This window comes from Ictidomys tridecemlineatus, chromosome 10 (genome assembly GCF_052094955.1).
Source record: "Ictidomys tridecemlineatus isolate mIctTri1 chromosome 10, mIctTri1.hap1, whole genome shotgun sequence".
NCBI lineage: Eukaryota > Metazoa > Chordata > Mammalia > Rodentia > Sciuridae > Ictidomys > Ictidomys tridecemlineatus.
The window spans coordinates 64,078,862-64,099,355 of NC_135486.1; the positions used below are offsets into that span (position 1 = coordinate 64,078,862).

At 39.9% G+C, this 20,494-nt stretch overlaps 1 protein-coding gene across 11 annotated transcripts in view; it reads left to right on the forward strand.

Annotated features, from left to right (window-relative positions):
* Ryr2 (ryanodine receptor 2) overlaps window positions 1–20,494 on the forward strand; it is a 505,092-nt gene that overhangs the window by 285,670 nt on the left and 198,928 nt on the right. For all 11 annotated transcript variants that reach the window (XM_078023113.1, XM_078023103.1, XM_078023102.1 and 8 more), the window contains 4 exons: window positions 6,805–7,013; window positions 9,269–9,443; window positions 18,839–19,047; window positions 19,829–20,178. In XM_078023113.1, coding sequence (XP_077879239.1) covers window positions 6,805–7,013; window positions 9,269–9,443; window positions 18,839–19,047; window positions 19,829–20,178 — 943 coding nt within the window. The remainder of the gene's footprint in view (window positions 1–6,804; window positions 7,014–9,268; window positions 9,444–18,838; window positions 19,048–19,828; window positions 20,179–20,494) is intronic.

The following is a 20,494-nucleotide window of genomic DNA, read 5'->3' on the forward strand; positions in this document are numbered from 1 at the left end:
CACAAGGGATGATGATGTTAGGAATAGAGAGTTAAATATTACTTTTTTTGGTTGGGGTAGAAATTTGCACAGATAGAAGAGGTTGGAAAAAGAGGAGGAAGAAACTTGATAAAATGCTCTTAGGATTTGGTAGGGAATGGAATTCAGAGCATAGGTGAAGAATTTCCTTATATAAAAGGGAGAACACTTATTCCCCCAGGCTTAACGGGAAAGGGGTAAGGTTTGGAGAGATTGCAGAAACCTTTGTACATGAAAAACCAGGAGAAGAGGTAAGGACAGTCCTATTGTCAATCAGTTTTCTGGTTCAAATAGAAGATGTGTTTATTTTCTAAGAGGAAAGATCCGTAAGGAATGGACTGGAGCTGAAGCCTTAAGAGAGCAGTAAGATTTGCTGAATACAGTATTCTCCTCTGCCATTGTTTTCTTCAGTACTTTGCATAGAACATCCACTGCCTCTTTGTTTTCTGATGAGACATCATTTGTTAACCTTTTTAGTCTCCCTTGTGTGTGATAAGTTGCTTGTCTCTTGCCACTTTCAGGATTCTCCCCTTGTCCCTGAGAGTTTTATTATGATATATTTGGGGGAAGTTCAAGTTTATGCCCCTTGAGATTTGTTGTGCTTCTTGGATTTGTAAATTAATGTTTTTCATTGAATTTAGAAAGTTTTTAACTGTTATTTCTTCAACTCTTCTTTCATCTTCCCCTGTCACCTAATTTGACTTTCATTATGTGTATACACGTGGTTGTATCTCATAGGCCTCTGAACTTCTGTTTATTTTCTTCATTTTTTTTTGTTTCTCATACTTGATTATCTCAATAGTTTTATCTTTGTTTATTGATTCTCTTTCTATTGGTTGAGCCACTTTAGTTTTTAATTTCAGTTCGTCTTCTCAACACCAGAATTTCTACTTGGTTATTTTTTATAATTCTTGTCCCTCCCTTCTTTCCTCCCTTCCTTCCTTCCTTCCTTTCTTAGGATTGAACTCAGGGGCAGTTAACCACTGAGCCACATCCCCAGCCCTTTTTTATATTTTATTTGAGACAGAGTCTTATTGAGTTGCTTAGGCTTAGTTGCTGAGGCTAGCTTTGAACTTAAGATCCTCCTGCCTCAGCCTCCCAACCTGCTGGGATTACAGGCATGTGCCACCGTGCCTGGCTAATTCTTATTTCTTTATTGAAGTTCTCTAGTACTTTTATTACTTTTAGTCTCTCATACTTCAGGATTTTTTGGGAGGGTGGTACTGGGGATTGAAATCAGGGGCACTCAACCACTGAGCCACATCCCCAGCCCTATTTTTATATATTTCTTATTTAGATACAGGGTCTCACTGAGTTGCTTGATACCTTGCTTTTGCTGGGGCTGGCTTTGAACTCTTGATCCTCCTACCTCAACCTCCCAAGCATCTGAGATGGTTTACACATGGTTTCCTTTTGTTCTTTGGGCATATTTAAAATAGCTGTTTTAATGTCATTGTGTAATTCTAGAGCACCTGGACTTCCTCAGGGATGATTTCTTTAGACTGCTCCCTTCATGTATAGGACATACTCTTTTGTCTTACTTTTTTTTTTTAACTAGATATTTTAAATGTCATGATGTGGCAACTCTGGATTCTTACCCACTGCAGAGTTGTTTGCATAGTGTTTTTTTTTTTTTTCTGAATTAGTTTTGTAAGGTCTCTTGTCATGTGTGGCCATTGAAGCGTGTGTCTTAGAGAGTCTCCAAGTTGTTGCTGGAGGAGAGGCCTTATGTGCATGATGGGAAGCACCTTCCACATTCAGGACTTTTCTTAATACATGCACAGCATAGGGTATGAACATGTCCTTGTAGCTTTCTAGGAGTGTTCTGGTTTTCCGTAGCCTGCTGTGAACATCTCATATTCCAACCTTTCTGTTTTGGCTCAACTCTTCTACTGCTATCTTAAGGAGCTGCCATGTTAAAAAAAAAAATGACTGGTGATTTTCAGTACATGTCCATGGAAAAGACTATCTACACTTGGCATGCTGCAAGGTGGAATCAACATGTCTTGCAAGTGGGATTTTCTGAGGATGTATCAGGTAAAAATCACAACAGTGATCTGAAAAGGCTTTAGAGGACACCCACCCTGTTCTGCCTGCCCTAGAGCCTGCTAGGCAGCTGGTTTCACTATGCTTGAGGAGCCACTGGTTTTCAGCATACCATGGAGCTAGCAGGATGGGAATGGGGCATACTGTTCATACACTGGGCCATTTTTGTTGAGTACTTATACACCCCTGCAGATTGTTGCTCGCCTTTAGCTACTTTCAGAGCTCTGGAAGTTGATTTGGGTAAAAGTTGCCAGTGTTCTCACTGATTTTTATGGAGAAGATGACTTCAAGAGGCAAGAGTCTTTGTGGTTCCTCCTGATAGCCCTCAGCAATAAATGTTAGGACTGACTGCTTTGTAGAATGGAGCAGAGCCAGACTGCAAATAAATGAGCAGGTTGCAGAGAAACACTGAGGGTCCATTCAAGGTTGCAGACGGCTAGTGAGTCATGGCACCAAGCTATCCTGGGCATGTTTTCCAGCAAACTCTGTAGAGCAGGTGTGGACATTGATAATGGAGAGAGAATGTAGAGGTAAGGAAGAGGAGAGGCATTCACTGAGTTGGCAGAGTGAATGCATTCATGTAAGGAAATGAGAACACTGGGAGGAAAAACGGTGATTAGATAACAGCACAGGGTCTGAATTTTAAGTTTAAAATAAAGTTGTCATTTGATTGACAAGGGTCTTTCTTACTAAAGTTATATTAACAGTGATCAAAGAGGCAAGCATTGTGTATTCCAAGAAGAAGCCATGATCATGTTTTCTTGATAGTCAGGATCAAGCATACTTGACAGGGAATCATTTGAGCTTTATGGAAAGTGAATAAGAAAGATAAATTTTCTAGTGAGAGGACTCAGGAAAGAGAGAAGTCTCCTGGGTCAGATGTTGAAGAGATGCAGATTTCAGCAAGTGGAGATGAGTGTCAAGGAAGACATTCCTACCAGAGGGAAAAAGTGTCTGATGTGATTCAGTACTGAAAGAGCTACACCATGGTGAAGGTGTAGTCGGCTCAATTCAGGATATGGTGGGGGCAGAATAGCAAGGGATGAAGGTAGAAGGATTAGGGCCAAGGACAGAAAACCTTCCAATCCCAGCTAAGAAATGTGGATAAATGTGTGCAGGGAGTATGAACCCCAGGAAGTTTCCAAGCAGGATCTTGATGTGTAATCACAGTTTACAATAGCAGTATAACCATGGCAACTGTGGGAAGGAGCAGATTGGAGGGGGAGGTGATGGGAGAGGAGAGACCAGTTGGAAGCATTGGAAAAATTGTGATTTTTCTGAACAAGGATGATGGGAATGGAAATTAAGAGATGTGAAAGATTTGATTGTATAAAGCCTGTGACCATGAAGGTAAGATTGAAAGCATTCATTTTTAGACTCTTTGGATGTTGCTGACATTTTAAAAACTTAAAAACATAAAAGTTTGCTAAACTTTAATCCCTAATTCCATGTAATTAACTAGGGCTCTAACATTTCCTATTATTTTTTCAGCATAATGCTTGCTTATTTCAGTTTAATTGTGAACTCAGTTCATGTTGTTGGAATATTGGTGTTAATTAAATATTAAAATATTTCAAATTTTTTCAGTACAGGTTTTATCAAGACTTGAAATGCTTTAGTAGAAATAATACTAAGGAGTTGGTCTGGTATCTGGTTAATACCAGTTTTTTTCAAGTATTAAATGAATTCACCTAAAAGATTCTAGATTGCTGTAAAGTTCTAGAGCATCCCAGGCTTGCTGCTTTGGTTAACACATAAATAGATCTTGACAGCCCCCTAGTGGCGGAGTCTCACTCTGGAGCTGCTGCTGTATAATTATTTAGGATGTGTCTGATCACTCATTGGTGCTGTGCCCTCTCTGTTCTAACTCTTTGGGTACTGGGAATGCAGTTTTTATCATCCTTGTCTGTAACCTTGACTTTATTGGTCTATTTCCTAAAATTATCCAGTTTTGAGAAGAAGCCTTGACAAGGTGCATTACGAACGAATCTGCTCACAGCTCATTTTTAATTTCAGTTACCCTGTTTGTGATGATGATATAAAAATCATTTGTATAACACACTTACATGAGCTAAAATTGCCTACCGAAACTTATGGATATAGCATGTCTATAATTAAGCTATTCATAGGACTTTCATGCTGGTAGAAGAGAGCTCCATGTCTTGGACGAGGGTGCTACCCATTGGCTGTTTGCTTGGCTCCTGTATCTGAGGCTTTGGCAAGTCTTTGTTCCCAGTTTGGTTCAGCAGATGCTGGTGCTCAGATGCTTTTTGCTACAGAATATGCAATAAAATTTTCTAAAGATTGCATGTGTCTGTCTCTCTCTAAAAAATTCCCATGAACTATTGCTTCTCAAAAACTGTGGTTATACGCTACCCTAAACTAATTTAAGAAAATTACAGAATATGAGTCAGGTGCAGAGGTGCACACCTATAATCCCAGAGACTTGGGAGGCAAAAGGATATTATTATAATATTAATATGAAATATACAGGCATTTGGAGGAAGATGCATAGAAGTTAAAAAGTGGGGAGTAACTTACTATGAAGTCCCTTGCATGAGTGTGTTTGTGAAGACCATGCTTACTCAAATTCAGGTTGTACATCTTCACTGAGCACAAGAATAGTGCAGCAGCTTCAGATCAGGGAGAATGGCAGAACTAAGAAGTTCCTCATTATTACTGTTGCACATTTCCCAGGTAGACTCTGTTATTTTCATTCCCTGTACTACTGAAGGGGGTTAGTGGTCTAACTCAATAGCAAGAGAAATTTATAGTAGGCTTTGGAAGAAATTATGTATTTTAAACTAAATTTGCTATCAAAAAAAATGTTTCCTTTCCCTGCACAGCTGCATGTTGGTGAATTCTGATATCCTGCAAGTGTAAAGGGGAATGGAACTAGGGACATTTCTGTGACTCAGTTTTCTTTTAAAATGGAATATTTTGTACTTGTACAATTGGGAATTGAATATTACAATATAATGTCAGATTTTATTTACAAATGTCAGCATAACTAAAAATATGGAAAACTATTTTCCCCCTGAAAATTATCTCCAAATGTGTGGTTCATAGTTTATATTCTTAGGAAAGGTTACAACCATGATTTAAGGAGTCAATGGATTAGTAGGTGTATCTTTATGAAAAATTAATTATAAATTAAATTTTACTTTTCCTGAAATGAATTATTTTTAAGAACTAGTTTCTCAGTGTCAGCAACTGCCTTTAAGCATTATAAAATCTGATACAATTTTTTTTCCCTCAAAAACTTAAATCTTCAGTAATAGACATGAGAGTAATGTCTTCACCATGGATTTATTTTATTTAGGGACTTGAGTCAGCTTTTGAAAGATAAGTCAGCAGGTGTTGGTTCTTTAATCCCCACCTCTGTCATCCCAAGCAGTTATTGATCATTTCATTAATTAACCCATAGTGGAGAGCTACAAAATGCTATAGCCCATGGTGTTATTGCTTTTTTTTTTTTTTTTTTTTGGTACCAGAGATTGGACCCGGAGAGCATAACCCCTGAGCTGTATCCCAGCACTTTTTATCTTTTAGACAGAGTCTTGCTAAATTGCTTAGGGTCTTACTAAGTTGTTGAGGCTGACTTTGAATTTGAGATCCTCCTGTCTCAGCCTCCCTAGCCACTAGCATCACTGTGACTGGCACCTGTGTTCTTTTCATGGCTTTATTTCAATCTAATTATGAGTTGTTACATATGATCGAGCTGTGTCTTACTAGTGACTTTCATGGCGTATCAGATTTACTTTTATAATTTTAAATTGGCCATATCAACTCAGTGGTTAAACTGTTATTAAATGTTTATTACTTAAAAGGCCGTGAAAGGGGGGAAGGTGAGGACTAACATTTATCCAGTGTTCACTAACTTTATACTAGCTATCAGGCAGAGAGGGAAGAACAGGGCTGTAGCATTAGGTGGCTCCAGAGGTTGTGTGATGCGAGTTCAGCCACTGAAGTTCCTCCTGTGCATCTAGCCCAGATCTTAGCTGAGGTGACCCTTTCCATGGTCTGCAGTATCAGGTCAGTGGGCCATTGGTCCTGCCTCCTATGATTCCTGAGGGGTCTCCCTGGGATCTTATTTCCTGTGGATATGTACGTGGTTTTCCCTTTGCAACAACAGTGGTCCTAATATAAGACTGTGACCTTTCATTTTCCCTGTCTGTTAGACACATCTGTATGTAGAGCATATTAATTGAAATTGTGGGCGTGGTGAGGTTTGGCATCACGTTAGTGGCCCTTAGCCATCCTGCCATGGAAATTCATCATCCACTACGCCTCTGTTGTTAGGGTTTCTCCTCCTCCCTCACACTTCTCTTCCTAGCCTGCCTTTTCTCCTCTTTCTCACGGGTAAATGTCTTCTTCTGCAGAGCAGTTGAGAGCTTAGCTTGCTCTTCCACCCACACCCTCCGTTGCGTGCGGTCTTTCCTTGCCAACCCGCCCGGTGGCCCCTGGGTTTTCTTGCCCAGAGAGTTCTCTCTCTGAAAGGCGCGGAAGGAGGGGTCCCCATCTAGGGTCAGCATTGGCTGAGTCGCCGCCTCCCGGCCCCAGCAAGGGATGCTCTGGCGCTGCACGTGGTTGCACCTGCGGGCGCGGCTGGGAGCTTGCACTTGGTAGAATGTGAATCATGACAGGACACGGCAGGGGTGGTCTTGCCCCCGCGGGATGGTGTCCCTCAGGTCTGTGATGTCCTTCCTTTTCTTTCGCTTTCCTGGTCTGAAATTGCAGCTGCCAGAGCTGAGGTGTGCAGCGGCACCGGGGAGAGGTTCCGCATCTTCCGCGCAGAGAAGACCTACGCAGTGAAGGCGGGCCGCTGGTATTTTGAATTCGAGGCGGTCACTGCAGGAGACATGAGGGTTGGCTGGAGCAGGCCGGGGTGTCAACCTGACCAGGAGCTGGGCTCGGATGAGCGTGCCTTCGTCTTCGATGGCTTCAAGGTGAGTGGACGCGGGTGGATGCGCTGTGGTCCCTGCCTCCCTACAGGCACCAGGTGAATGAAGAGGCAGCTTCTCCATGCAGGGAAGTTGCTGTCCTCGTGGTTGCGCAACTGTCTCCCCCCTCCCCACACATACAGTGATAGTCATCAAGAGGTCACCAAAAGCATGGGTCAGCCTTGTCCTTAGAAATTGTGGAAGATACAGTGTGCAAGGATTCGTCTTCAAGGAATAGTGGCTATAATGCATAGAAATGCTAGTCCCTAGGCGAGGGTAGAATGTGGACCAGGAGCAGGAGGAAGAAGGAGTGGTTGGGCTGCGCTCACCGTGCTGCAGTTAAACAGAGCACAGGTCCAGCTGCTGAGCAGTGGGTCTGAGAACCCCCTTTCAGCCGCTGGGAGGAGGTCCGCGGGTTTTTAACCACAAAGGTTCAGGAGAGTGAAGTGTTTAGATGGATTTAAATATCACAAGAATGTAGATGTGTATGGAAATATCATGCGGTCTCCCATAAACAATTTTGTTTTTAATGTGTCAGCTAAAAACTGAATTTAAATGAAAAATACTGGCTGCAAAAATGCTGAATGTGGCTGGGGATGTGGCTCAAGTGGTAGCGCGCTCGCCTGGCATGCGTGCGGCCCGGGTTCGATCCTCAGCACCACATACCAACAAAGATGTTGTGTCCGCCAAGAACTAAAAAATAAATATTAAAAATTCTCCCTCTCTCTCTCTCTCTCTCTCTCTCTCTCTCTCTCTCTCTCTCTCTCTCTCTCTCTCTCCTCTCTCACTCTCTCTTTAAAAAAAAAATGCTGAATGTGATGTTATTGATAATCACAGTTTTCATTTTCAACGTTATTAGCAATTTATTCCTTAAACTGTGTCAAGTCCTTATTTTGTTATTTAATAATGTTTAAAGATTGTTTTATTTTATATAAAATATTTTCTTCATGCAGTTATATTCCTTTTCCACACCTGAAATACCCAAATGTTAACTTCTTCATGATTGCCTATTTATTCTATTTGTTTTAAATTGAAAATAATTTCCCTCCATGTGAAAAGGAATAGAATTGCAATAACAGTAACTACCTGGGACAATGTTTCTAAGCTCCAAATCAGGACAGGTGGTTACTGTGGTCTGAAACCTCACATTTCCTGAAATTTTTTTTTTATCTCAAATGGAAAATTTTAGCCTCCTTCCCTCTTTTGATCAAACAGCAAATTTTATTTAAATTTCAAAAAATAAAGTATAAGACAAAAGGCAGCCTTTGTTTTATATCTGCTGAAGATCAGCTATAATTAACAGCAAGAACTGCCCAGGGGAGTCAAAGTACCCCTTACCCCTGGCAGTAAAAGGACTGTTACTTTGGGGGACTGACTGTGGTGGAGTAAGGAGGTCACCAGACTAGATACATTGGTTTAAAGTTTAATGTTTTTTGATATTTAGTTAAAATTTTAAAAAATACATAGTGTTATATTGAGAAAAATTGTATCACTGTTTTGCATTGGTCACTGTATCCTGTTATGTGTCAATCCACAATGAAGGTGATGTGAGCAAAATAATTAATATAAATGATTTTGTACCCAGAAATCAATGGAATATGCTTGTAGATCTAAAATTCACATTTGCCAAAACTATTTCCAATGCATTTATGAGATTTCACTTCTGTATATTCAATTTTTGGTTTCTTATTTTAGCAGATATCTTAATATTGTTAGATTTTTGGGAAAAAAGAATATTTTTAGGTTTGATTTGAAGTCTTTTTTTTTAGTATGTAACTGAAAATCTTCTGGTTTTTCAAAATTTTGAACTATCATTGCCAGGATTTCCAAGGAATGAAATTTTATTTTGAAATGGGTGAAAACTAGAATGTCATTTTCAATGATAAGTTCCTAACTTGATGTCCAGGTCATAATTCTTTGTTTTGGGGTGGGGGGTTAAAAGAAAAACCACTAATTTCCAGGAAAGTAGTCATTTCAGTGGAAAGAAAAACAAAAGTGTATTTAAAAAAAAATAATATGTGGAGTTAGATTTTTAAAAAGTCCTAAAAGCATGAACTAGCATCTGGGTTTTTCCCAAGATTGAGCAGTATACCACGTGATCATTAGGGGCTCTAGATACCCGGCCACTCCAGCTGGCTCCGGGCCTTGCCCAGGGCTGCTGATGTGGCTGAAGCTCTTCTATTCTGGTGTCACTTCAGAGAATGGTGGGTGCATTCTGTTCCCTGGCTGACTATGGCACAAGGACTTTTCTGTCCCTATAGGCCCAGCGGTGGCACCAGGGCAATGAACACTACGGGCGCTCCTGGCAGGCAGGCGACGTTGTGGGTTGCATGGTCGACATGAACGAACACACCATGATGTTCACGCTTAATGGCGAAATCCTGCTGGACGATTCAGGTTCCGAACTGGCTTTCAAGGACTTCGATGTTGGTGATGGTGAGTCTGCCCATTTGGCTCATTTTAAAGTTTGTGGCACAATGAGACTGTGGTTCTGATGCCTGGCATTGGAGGGTGAGTGAGCAGATGATTTGCAGCTTGAAGTCCCATGAGTACCTCTTGGCTGATTGGATCAGGGGCGCTTGAAATAGCTTTAGCAGAAAGGCTGTGCTACTAGCTGGGATCTCAATAAGGTGGAAAATGGCTTTGATGAGCTTAAGAAAACAAAGGTGGAGAAAAAGGATGGAGTTCCACAGTCTTGGAGGGCTCATTTAGAATTCCCCTGGTTAATGACCTGCTTGTAGCCTTTTTCTCTTCAATTCACAAAAATGCAAGGAGAACCAACTGTCTTCGGGGCCCTCTACTGGAAGCAGAGAGAACTCCGTCCTTTCTTTATGTATATTGCAGTCTGCCAGCAAATGGTGTCACTTTCATAACCTCTATAGTGCAGAAATGGAGAAGCTCTATTGGAATCAGGTGCAAGGGCAGTCTTCTCTCATGGTCCAGGACAAGGCCAGGAGCCAAGATGTGTATTAAAGCTGAGGTACTTGGCATAGCAAGGGGGATGGCACTGGGCAAATGTTTGAGCCGATATGACTGTCACTTATCAAACACAAATTTGCAAAATAAGAATTGCATTTTTATTGCTTAATTCTATTTTGAACACATGTATCTCTAGGTAGTGAAATTGGCAACCTAATCCTCTGCCACTCTGGGTGTCTTAAGTATCAGGGGAAGGTGTGAGTGAAACTTTTCCATGTTATCTGTACTGTGGATAAGATCTGAAATACTGTTTTTATAATAAGTTTTATTTTAAAATACTCAGTTATCATGTTTTCCTTTTTGAACATCTAAGGAAGTTAAAGACCTTTAGATGCATGCGTGAGTTCTGTTTGTATATGTGTCACAGTGTATATGCAGATTCCCGGGCTGCCTGTTCACAAAGACATAACTAATGTTAGTGACACAGCACTGTTCATATATAAAGAACCACTGCAGTCTTGAAATAGGCTCTGAAGTGAGTTTGAGCACCACTTTGTGTAAATAACTTTGTTTTTTGACTTTAGACTTCATAGAATTTTTAAAATTTAAAGAATGACTTTAACTTTATATTGATACCTGTGTCATAAAGCTAATGTAGAATTCTGATGAACTATCTGAAAAATTACTAGTCAGTATTGTTGGACTTTTGTTGGAGGCTTTTGGGAAGCATTCTAGTGGTCTCCAAGGAGTCAGAGTTTATCTATGCCTGAGACTTTCCTGTGCTTTTTGACAGTGGTATCTCTCATCGTCTCACTCTTAAATTAACTTGACACAAATTCCTACGTACAGTTTCTTTATTTGCCTGCCACTACTGAGAGAAAGTTCTCAAGCCCTTCAAGTGTGAAGGACCAAGTTTATCAAACTGCTAATTTATGGCAACAGAGTTTTTTTTTAGCCAAGTAATATGCTGTTATTACTATAGTCCTAAAATTTTGCATAAATTTTTCAAGTTGTTCTTAAACCTGGCATATCTTTATGACTGTGCTAGACTTGATTTGATATTTTCTGCCATCTTCTTGGTTCCTTCTTATGGCTACAGAGATAATCAGTTGAGCAAATACACACTGGCTATTAAAGCAATCTTAGTCACCTTGTGGTAGGATGGATACATATGGAAAACTTACATGCATACAGGTATGCCTGGGTATGTATATGTATACACATATCCATATTCATATAGACACAAAAGATCTTCACCTGCTCAGCTTAGTAGATAACATAACTGAGCATATTTTGTCAACTGTGTCTTTTATGTAGTTTATATGACTGAAATGGTACCCTGTCTAGTATAAGTTGTTAGTCCGAGATCAAAAAGAAAAATTACAAAAAGTCTTTAAAAGACTGATGTGGTCATGCAGTTAGATTCAGGAGGAGACAATAAAGCATCTGTTGATCAGGGAAAGCATCAAGGATTTATCTTTAACAAAATTCTTTTTAAATGTATGTATAATTCTCTCAATCCATATGCAGTCAGCTAATCAAGAGTCATTCTTATAAGTTTTGTCACCTGATCACATTCTTAATACCCACAAAGGTCTAATAGCCAATCATGCTATGATACCTGCTGCATAGCAAGAACCTGGAAGTTGCTCTCCTGATGCATCCATAGTTTAATAATTTTACCAAAACCAGATATTGTTCCATATCGAGTTTTGAGATTAAGGTAATGATTTTTATATGAAGCATCCCTTTATTTATATCTTCCTTAAGACTCTATTGGAGGTGATTTTTTATCATGTTGACTGGAGTAAAGAACTCGGAGAGATTCAGGATATTCATCTAATATTGAGCTATGAAGTTATTCATGATGCTTTGGTGATGATGAAAGGGGATGTATGTCTTATCAGATACCAGAATGGGTTGTGAAGCAGCAGGCATTGAGACAGAGTGATATTGCTGTAGGGAAACAGTTTAACCCTTGTCATTCAGTGGAGATGTAAGAAAAGTACCAGCCTTAGCACATGCCAAGGTAGCTTATTAGGGTGCTATGGAAAGGAGTACTATGATAAGATGGTGATCTGTATGGCAGAGAGGAAATTTGATCACTTCCTCACAACATGGATGATAACCAACCCCAAGCTGGGATTTTTAAATGTCAAGAATAAATTCCAAAACTAGCAGTAGAAAATCTAGGCAAAACTTTAGGGTATGGAGTGAGAAACTATTTTTTTTTCTTAAAAGTAAAACCACTGGTTATGAAAGAGTGACATAAACTTGTCTGTAAGAAGTTGAGGGTGCTCATCAAAAACAAAACCAAAAACAAACAAACAAACAACAACAACAACAACAACAAAAAACCTCAGTGGAAGTGGGGAAATACTTGGGGGAATCTATTCTTAATGTGTGAGACTCAAAAAGAAAAATGTTAGTGCAGATGTTTTTCAGCTTACAATGGAATAATGTCCTATTAAGCACATTATTAGAGAAAATATCCTAAGTTGAAAGTGCACTTAATACATGAATCTGAGTCCTACTTAGGAACACTGCCTGGTAAGGTACAAGTTGTCTTTCCCCATGATCACACAATGACAGAACTGCAGCTTCTTTCACTGCCCAGGTTGCAAGGTTGCAGGAGAGTGTGGTCCTACACATCACTAGCCTGGGGAAGATCAGAATTTGAAATTCAAAGTATGGTCTCTACTGAACATATATGATGTTTGCACTATTCCAAAGTTTAAAAAAAATGATTTAAATCATGAGTCAGAGACCATTATGAAATCAGTAGGAAAAACTGTACAAAAGACATGAACAGGTATTTTAAAGAAAAAATGTGGGCAATAAAGATTTAAGAAGATGTGTGTTTAAATCCATAATTAGATACTGTTTTGCATTCTACTGGTTATTGTTTGCAAAGCTTGAGAATACCTAGTATTGTTCTTGGGAGTGCAGATGGGTGCTTTCACTTTGCAAAGCAGTTTGACAGTATCTGTAAAAACCAAATATTCACATACTCATGACCCAGCAGTTCTACTCCAGCTGCTCAGTGATGTGTGTCTCAGCACAGAGGCAAAAACTAGACTCTTCATAGGAGCACCATTCGCACAGCCAAAACCAGGAAATAACCAAATGCAACCCTCAGGAGAACAGGTAGGTCCATATAAATCACAGTGCTATGATAATATGAATATTTAAAAAAGATTACTGTGGTCAGCTAAATGGCCCCCAAGATGTCCATGGCATATTTGTGAAATCTGTGAATGTACTGCTTTACATGGTAAGAATTTTGCTTATTCGATTCCGATGGTGATCTTGAGAGGGGGAGGCTAGCCTGTGTGATCTGGGCAGGGACATTGTAGTCCCAGGAGTTCTCATAGCTCAGTGTATGGGTGTGAGGGAGGGAGAGAATGAATGAATGATATTTGGGGGACAGGGCCAGGAGTCAAGGAAGGTCAAGTCTCGAGGGCTAAGGATTAGATCTCAGCTCTGAGAAAAGCTAAGAAGCCTAACCAGTGGCTTTTTCTCTAGGTCTCTGTGGAAACAGAAGGGAATCTTGTGTTCACACATGATCCAGCCTGCTCAACAAAGGAGAAAAAAATCAGAACTTGAGTACTAATTACCAGCCGATGACAAAATTATATGTTAGCTTTATTTTATGACCTTTCCCCTGCTATCTGAAGATAATTTATTCTTAGAGTACATTAATAAGAAAAATTTCCATGGGTCAAAAGCTATATTTTCAATAGGAAATTATATGTGTCCAGTTCTGAGTGCCTTAGAAATCAAACCTCATTTTTTACTGAAGCAATATTATATACCTTTCAATTATGTCAATACCGAGCAGTGTTTTCTCTAACCTAAAGTACTGCCTTTAGTTCTTCAGTTTTTTACTTGCTCTACTGAAGCTCCACTTCACTGTCATGTTGTATGAACTTCAGATTCCCTCAGGAAATATAAAAATTACACCCAATAAATATGTAATTTAAATTTCAATATGAGAAAAGCACACCAAAACCAGTCAAAATAAGCTAAAAAGAATATAGTAAAGTTAAGGAAATAATAGAAGAACATGCAGGTGACCTCCCATGTACCAACCATATTGACATCAGAAGATTGAGGTACTCGATTTTCCCTAAGACTTGTGCTTGCCACGCTTTCTGAAGGAAGGGCTTATGGAGAATAAACTGCTGCTTACTACTGTGAGATAACAGCATGCCTGGCTCTGATGGCACTCGCCTTCCTGGAGAGGTGGAGTCCTTACTGCTCTTACATTTCTAAAAAGAGGAAGAAATACTTTGCAGGAGTATTTAATGAAATTCCACACAAAGTAGAATTCATGATCTAGGAACTGTGCAGGGTTGTCTGGGCTCATGGCTTGGGAGGCGACGTGTCTGCTGGAGAGCACAGCAGCCTGAATTCTAGCCATGTCTCCATGGCACCTGCTGTAGACTCGCCTGTCCCCAGATGCGTAGGTTGAAGCCCCAACCTTCGATATGCTTGTGTTTGGAGATAAGCACTTTAGAGATATAATTATGGTAATATGAAGCCATAGAGGGATGCCCTAATCCCAACCTTCCTGCTCTTGTAAGAAGACAAGGAGCCACCAGGGATGCATGCTCCCATGTAAAAGGCCATGTAAGAACTCAGCCAGAAGGCTGCCTTCTGCACACACAGGAGAGGGGCCTCATGATAGGCATGCTGACATCTTGATCTTGGACTTCCAACCTCCAGAATGTGAGAAAACAAGTTTTGTTTAAGCCACCTACTCTGTGAATCTTTGTGACAGCCCTAACAGTCTACTATGTCACCCCATCTCCACTCACCTCCCCCTCTAATCTGTTTTCGGTATACTCTTACGAACACTGCTACATGTTACTAGTTTGTAGATTTGATCATATCCTTAATTTAAGACAAGGGGGTCATCTAAAACCTTTCCGTATTGTGCAGAGTGACAGAATAGTCACTTAGGCCTGAAGATTACCTACATTTTAGAAAATATTTTCTGGGCACCTATTTATCTCATGGTGTATAAACACTTTATTAACTCTGAAGACCTTTTCATGGTGTCTGCTCTCTGTAAGCAAAATCTATTTCGGGACCCTCAGATTCCACAGATTCCACACTCATAATGATTTGGTAAAATCCAGTAATGACACTTCTGATTCTGTACCTACCACTTGAAAAGACAGTAAGCAAAAACAGAATTACTGGTTTTGTGAGTCTCATGGGATTTCTTTCCATGGAAGAAAAATAGAAGAATATTTTTGTAATTAAAACAACTACACAGCTGTGGACAGAAGAGACAGCTAATGAAAAAGAGGTAGGGAGACCTTTTCATTATTCATTTTATCATGCTGCTTTTTTGATATAAAACTCTATTAGCCTTGTTCTCTGTGTCCTTAGTTGAAATAGTAGAGCAGTTAGACAGCTTGATGGATCTGTGTGGCTTATTCAGAAGAGTGTTTCTGACATGGTATGAGTATAGGCTAAAAGAATCGTACTATCTTCCACACCCACTTGCTCCTCTTAATGGCCGAATTTGATGGATCATCAATCTCTGCTGCCAGCTATTATGATATAGACCTGGGAAAATAACTTGGAGTGTTCCAAGTTAAAAATTAGCATTTGCCAATGGGAGGAAGAATACATGGCCTTGGGTAAATAATCTCTCTGTTCTCATTTCCTAAAAATAAAATCAGTAATTGGAGATAATGTCTTTATGCCTGTTAAGTTCTAAAGAGCCCAGAAATCTAAGAAAAATGTTTATTTTACCTATCCTCTTATATTCTTGCTTCAAACTTGTCATCCTTTTAATTAGCAGGGGGTCCCTAGGCACATTATTTAACATCTTAGTTGTTTCCTCACCTAAAAAAATTGGGTTAATATTAAATAATGTATGGGAAAGTGTTTATACATAACCTGGCACATAGTAAACCATAAGTTTGACCTTTTGCTTTTCTTCTGATGAAAAAACATTCAGGTTTATATTTAATAAAATATTGGCCAGTTTTACCTTCCTTTTTTTAACAACAACAACAAAAAAACCCCCACAATTTGTTCTTTTTAGATATACGTGACAGTAGAGTGTATTTTGACATATTATACATACATGGAGTATAACTTCCCATTCTTGTGGTTGTACATGATGTGGAATTATAGTGGTCAGGTATGAACCAGTTTCCTATATGAACATAGGAAAGCTCTGTTCAATTCATTCTACTGTCTTTCCTATTCTCATCCTCCTCCCTTTCCTTCATTCCCTTTTGTCTCATCAAATGAACTTTTATTCTTCCCTCCCCACCACCCCATTTACAGTTTGTTAGCATTCACATATCAGAGAGAACATTTAGCCTTTGATTTTTTGGAATTGGCTTATTTCACTTAGCATGATTGTCTCCAAGTCCATCCACTTACCAGCAAGTTCCATAATTTCATTCTTCTGTATGACTGAGTAATATTCTTTTGTGTGTGTGTGTGTGTATATATATATATATATATATCACATTTTCTTTATCCATTCATCTGTTGAAGGGCACCTAGATTGATTCCATAGCTTAGCTATTGTGAATTGAGCTGCTGTAAATGTTGATCTGTCCATGTCACTATAGTATGCTGATTTTAACATGGACCAGGGGATGGCAGACTAAGGCCGAGGGCCAAATCCAGCCTGTCACTTGCTTTTGTAAACAAAATTTTACTGAAGCACAGCCATGTTCATTTGTTTACATACTGTCAATGGCTGCTTTTGCAACAGACCACCTGGCCCTCTTCAGACTGTGAGCGTCTTTTGGCTGGGATCTGTGTTAGCCACCTTGTTTAGTTCCAGTAATATATTCTTTTTAAGATTTTATTTACTTAAGTATTTATTTATTTATTTTACATTCTGTGTTCTATTTCTTCCTCTTTTATTTTTCATTATTCCTAGTTTCTGGTATATGGAAACTACTCAATAAGTACTTATCAAATAAAGAACTGAATGGTCGAGAGTTTCTTAATTCATATTAACAAAGTGTCCTACTTAAATCTGCTTCTAGTTTCATGTGGTAAGCGGCGTTTCTGATGCTAGCCTCACCACACTCTGGTGCTGAGCGTCGGGGCTTGAGGAGGGTGTCAAGGTCTGGGTCATTTTACATCTGCACCACGTTTCTTTGTGGGAACCATGTAGTTATGTCCTGTTTAACTACATAAAGCACTTTAATGAACCTGTCACTTGTCTTCATAATATGTTCATTGAGGAAAGTCTCTTACACTCAGGGACACAAAAAAGAGTACAAAAAGTTTTAAAAATCCTACCACTCAGAAACTTAGGAAAACACCAAAGGGATTTTTGTCATCTAAAAATAAGCCATGTTATGTGTTTCTGTGAATAATACTGTAAATATTTTCCTATGTATTAATGAATCTTTGAAGACTGAATTCTCAAAAGCTAAATAATACTCTAATGAAAACTTATATATTTATGAGAATATTCTAAAATTTAAACATAGCTAAGTGACATAAATCTTTGTGCATATCACTAGTCACTGAGTTTTTAGAAAATGAAAGTATTGTACATGTACAGCTGTCCCATAACCCCGCTTTACTGACTAGGAGTTCCTTCTGTAGATAACAAGGATCAGAAGTAGGCATCGACAGAGAGGAGGCGTTTCCACCCTGGTGTCCCTGGGTTATGCCAGATGGTGGTTGGATTTGCTGGTCCATGCTCATGCAGTTCAAATTGTCTCTATCTACTGTAGTTACCCAGTCCCTTTCTCTGTGCCTGGGACATGCTTATGTGAAAGGACTTTCCTGTCACGTGCTGGCACATCTGCAGACACAGCTGCTGCCTCTTCCACTCTAACTAGCTCACACTTCCTGGGATGCAGCTGGGCACATTGCTTCCTCCTGATTGGTGCCCCCCATTATGTGGTCATCTCTTTGAGCACATATTGATGGAAACAAACCTGGTGAAGTCTTTGTGAATCACTGGGCAGAGTTTCCATCATCTCTGTTGGGGGTGAGGGATTGCTTTCACTGCTGCTAATTTGAACAAGGGCAGAAATGTAGATTGTGATGGTAGAACAAACCTTAATTCTTGTCAATACTGTTGGTTTTATTCTTAGGAGACACAAATTTTTGATCTACAAGTTTAAAGTATCTAATCTGAATTACACTAGCTATAATTTTCTGAAGTCTAAATTAGATTTAAATATATAAGTTGGATGATCTAATTTGAAGACTCTGTTCCAAATGTAGTTTATTATGCTATTTGAACATCCATGTAAAACATCTTGGAAAGAAATGAAAAGTACATAAAATGGCCCTCAAAAAAAAGTACATAAAATAGCCCTCATCTTATATCCTTGTCAAAAATTATCACATCTCCCCCTTGAAAGTCAATCCCAAAGAACCCAAACAATTAGCAGAGTTGATAGTTACCCTTTTTGTTGAGTAGTGGAAGGATTCACACTCTCTGCCATGCAGTAAATCAGCTGGTGGGATGCGTGGTTGGTTTACCCATTGGTCATTGCTGCTGTGGGTCAAAGGGATCCCAAGTAAGCCTTCAGTGGATGCAAATACCCTTCCTCAAGTGAAGTGTGACGAGGTCTGTGGTGTGACTGTGTCCTGTGTTTGGACATGTCACACTCCATAGCCAGACAGAGGAGCAAGACAACAGGACCCACACCCTCCTCAGCCCTGAGTCCTCCCTCACTTGCCTGTGGAGAGATTGATCTGCACTGCTGAGCCAGGAGGCTGTTGGGTGTGGACCTGCTTTTGCAATTGGATGCTCTAGGATTTCATGTCAGATTTCCCGTATCACGTTGTTGTTTTCTCCGTAGGGTGGCGGCAGAGCTAGGAGTCCTGAGCAGTCTGTCAATTCTGTACCAACAAGATTTCCTACTAAGAAGACTGAAGATTTTATTTTTTCCCCTCAGGATTCATCCCAGTGTGTAGCCTTGGGGTGGCTCAAGTGGGCAGGATGAACTTCGGAAAGGATGTCAGCACCTTGAAGTACTTCACCATTTGTGGCTTACAAGAGGGCTACGAACCGTTTGCTGTTAATACAAACAGAGACATTACCATGTGGCTGAGCAAGAGGCTCCCTCAGTTTCTCCAGGTTCCATCAAACCATGAACATATTGAGGTTTGCTTTTTCTTTATGAATTAGACCATTTCCAAAAACCAAGAATAGAACTGTCTTTACATGTAACCGTTGCTACTCAGAAAATTATTGTAACTGACCTAAAATGGTGACCCTAGTGTGTTTCATAGTAGTGGATCTAAGTAGTGGTTCAGCCTCTCATGTTGGATACTGGACCAGTACCTTATTAGGCTGATGAATGATGCCTATATGCCTATATTCTATATGTAGGGAGTGTTGGTCCAGATTTGAGTGAGCACCTCGTGCCATGAATTTCTCGAGACATCTTTAGAGTTACAAATGGGACTCAGAGAGAGCATTGACTCTTGTATCTGCAAGGAGATGGTTGCAGGATCTCTTCAAGTTACCCAAATCTGAAGATGCTCAAGTCCTTTTGATAAAACAGCATAGTATTTACTCATGCACATCCTTCCATGTAGATGAAATCATCTCTGAGTTGCTTCTAATATCTGATAGTGTGTAAATAGTTGTCATACTCTGTTGTTCAGGGCACCACAACAAGAAAAATGGCCTAACTATACTCAATACAGTTGCAGTTTTTTCTGCATATTTTCCATCATCAGTGGGACCTGAAGATAGTCAGGGTGGACTGTGCTTCCACAGTGTAGTGTCCTATGTTCCCTCATCTCTTACTAAATGATGCCACATGTGGGTGGTACTGTGGATTCTCAAAACATGATATGGGTTAGTCCTTTTGGGGACCAGGAAATGAATACTGGGTGGTGGGGGGAGTAGAACGTGAACTACTGCTTCTTCTTCATAGGTAACCAGAATAGATGGCACCATAGACAGCTCCCCGTGTCTCAAGGTCACTCAGAAGTCCTTTGGCTCCCAGAACAGCAGCACTGACATCATGTTTTACCGCCTGAGCATGCCCATCGAGTGCGCCGAGGTCTTCTCCAAGACTGTGGCTGGGGGGCTCCCGGGTGCTGGCCTCTTTGGGCCCAAGAATGAGTTGGAGGACTATGATGATTCTGACTTTGAGGTTCTGATGAAGACAGCTCATGGCCATCTGGTTTCTGACCGGGGTGACAAAGATAAAGAAGCTACAAAGCCGGAGTTTAATAACCACAAGGACTACGCTCAGGAGAAGCCCTCTCGTCTGAAACAGAGGTGGTTAGCAGACGTGATAGGACTCTAAGCACGCAGTTATGCTGTGGGGAGAATTATAACAAAGGGAAAAGGGCTTTCTAGTATTAATTTGTTCCTCCTCCTCCTCCTTGTTGTGAAAGATTTTTGCAGGGGTAGATAAATCAACTCAGTGTTCTGTTAGAGCAGATGTAATCTACTCTAAGAGTTACTTTTTGAGTCTGTTTCTACATTCTTGCTTGAAACTTAGAATGTTCTCCTAAATAGTTTTTTCTATGGTCAGAAAGATGAATTGTTTTAGCATTCTTTCCTGGGCTAAATCAGGGTTTCTCCACCCCAG